This window comes from Diaphorina citri, unplaced genomic scaffold (assembly GCF_000475195.1).
Source record: "Diaphorina citri unplaced genomic scaffold, Diaci psyllid genome assembly version 1.1 scaffold415, whole genome shotgun sequence".
Taxonomy (NCBI): Eukaryota; Metazoa; Arthropoda; class Insecta; order Hemiptera; family Psyllidae; genus Diaphorina; species Diaphorina citri.
The window spans coordinates 1-2,625 of record NW_007377850.1 but is presented as its reverse complement, the minus strand read 5'-3'; the positions used below and the strand labels follow the sequence as shown (position 1 = coordinate 2,625).

At 38.1% G+C, this 2,625-nt stretch overlaps 1 protein-coding gene across 1 annotated transcript in view; it reads left to right on the top strand.

Moving 5' to 3' along the window:
* The window catches only part of LOC108252320, a 5,522-nt gene extending 3,539 nt beyond the window's left edge, over window positions 1–1,983 (top strand). The window contains exons 2-4 of the mRNA XM_017443830.2: window positions 181–431; window positions 790–1,029; window positions 1,308–1,983. Coding sequence (XP_017299319.1) covers window positions 181–431; window positions 790–1,029; window positions 1,308–1,714 — 898 coding nt within the window. The 3' untranslated portion in view covers window positions 1,715–1,983. The remainder of the gene's footprint in view (window positions 1–180; window positions 432–789; window positions 1,030–1,307) is intronic.
* Window positions 1,984–2,625: the final 642 nt, after the last annotated feature.

Below are 2,625 nucleotides of genomic sequence, written 5' to 3'. Positions count from 1 at the left end.
CTTAAATAACAGGACTGCCATACCTCTGACAGGCAATACTTTCTGCTGCCTTACGGGAGTAACCATTGCAATAAATTTGCCATAAAAATGTATTAAATAAGTATAAGTTATATTGACTTAGTGATTTATTTAGACTCTCGACTTTCCGTTACCTAAAATTATTTCCCTATTTGTCTTCAGATTCTCGGAGCGCGGCACAGTGGAATACGGGGAGTTCAAAAAGTCGCTCACCTTCCTCTCGAATCTCCTGTATAAGGTGTACCACAATGAACCCGTCATCCTCATAGACAACTATGACAAGTCGCTACTCAACTTGTATCTCAAGTATGGACCAAATCACGAGTCTTCGTTGACATTGCGCAAAGCTCTGGAGGACTTGCTTAAGAAATCCCTCAAGCACAATCCCCGCTTAAGAAAAGCTTTCATTACAGGTGAGCATCGCCCTAGTAACCAAAATAGGATTGTATCCGGGTAGAAAAGAGAATCGGATTATCCCATCCTGTACCCGGATTCCAATAAACCTTTCTGTACTCAAGTTTATTTGTTTTGTTCTATTCCGATTCTAGCCGGGTAGAAACCGTATAAATACGAACCGTATAAGTATTGTGTCGTTTATCGCGCATCTGGTGAGAGGCATACCACGGGATGGGCATCCAACGACACAGACCATACGAGTCTAATGTAGCAGTTGTTGCATTGCTACTAAATAAAAACGGAGGTAAAACACCCATATTTTAAAAATTAAAAAAAAAGTAAATTAATAATGCCTTTACCTTTCCTTTCCTCCAGGTGTATTCCCCTGTGCCAAGTACGATTTACTGAGTAAGATCGACGTCCTAGACTGCAACGTTTTCAATCCTTATTTCGGCCGAGACTTTGGTCTGACTGAGATGGAAGTATTCGAACTGGTGGGCCATATGGCGACTTCCAAGTTGGAAAAAATCATGGACTTCTACCTGGGTTATGCCCATGGCAATCAAACCAAACTGGCCAATCCATACTCTATTATGAATGTGCTTCTCAGTAATGGTAAGTACCTACTAATGACAATCTGGTAAACATCTGAACGATTAAGTATACGTGTAGGTATCTCCCCTTAAAAAATATAATTCTTGTTCGATTTTTTATCAGACTGTCTGATGATTACGACACTTCTGGTTTTTATTCATGGAGGTTGATAAATTAACAAATGGTTTTATAGGTCTACTTGCATAAATGGCCCTCTTTTTTACAGGTTTTTAATGGGGAATGTATCTCTTCCTCAAACCACAACGTGCAAATATTAAACAAAACACACTTCATTTCAGGCGTCGTCAAACCTTACTGGCCCAGCAAAGAGGACGTCAAAGTATTCAACAAGGCGCTCAAAATTTACTACAAACACGACTACAAAACTTTAATGTCCGGTGAAGCGATACCCAATATATATCTATCTCAGAAGTTGAAACTTTCGGAGGTCATCGAACCGGAAAATCTTCTCGAAATGTTGGTGTACAATGGGTATCTGACTGCGATACCAAGTCAAACCAAGGACGTTCCTTTGAAAAGGAAAATGCCGGGCCAGAATAAAAATGAGACTGTAGTGACGACCATTACGTTTCATAATGTCACCATACCGAATCGGGAAATTCTGACGGCTTTCCACAAGATCATACGGAAGGAGAACAAGGAAAAACTGCAGAATGCTAACGAAGGAGAAGTGAAAGAGGAATGAGACTTGGTCTCATATTGTCAAGTCGAATGAAACTTGAGAAACTTTGCCCACCGTTGGATTCAACTTGAATTCAGTAAATTCGAGGTTTATTTGAATCACAGATTATTTGCAATGAAAACGCTAATCTATTTTTAAAAAAAAGATGGAGGAAAAAAAAAACAGCCTCCTCAAAACCCATCTCCAACAATTACTCTATGCATAAATTTCGTTGTAGGTAAGGTAACTGAAATGAAAAAGACAAACTGAGTACATTGTGATACGGATAAAAATTGTACTTTTCTTTATTTTAAAAAAAAGATGGAGGAAAAAAAACAGCCTCCTCAAAACCCATCTCCAACAATTACTCTATGCACAAATTTCGTTGTAGGTAAGGTAACTGAAATGAAAAAGACAAACTGAGTACATTGTGATACGGATAAAAATTGTACTTTTCTTTATTTTTGTAGGTACTTGGTCAACTAAAAATCAGTAAAATCAGTACCTATTTTGTACAGTTACCTCAGTAAAAGCCTTTATTTATATTGAATTGAGTCCATGTAATTGATATGGTCACATTCTCAAGAGCATTTTATTTTCTCTCTTCAGTCCACTCTCTTCCTATTCCTTATTCTTTGCTGGAAGGAAGTTCTTTGCTTTCAAATGCGTTAATCAAAGAAGTATATTTGCTCAAAGGAGGTCTTGTTGTTCAAAGGATAGCTCATCGTAGGGGCGTAGTTATAGATGACTTCTTGGTTGATGTGGTCACATTCTCAAGTGCAGATTATTTTCTCTCTTAGTCCACTCTCTTCCTATTCCTTATTCTTTGCTGGAAGGAAGTTCTTTGCTTTCAAATACGTTAATCAAAGAAGTATATTTGCTCAAAGGAGGTCTTGTTGTTCAAAGGATAGCTCATCGTAGGGGCGTAGTTATAG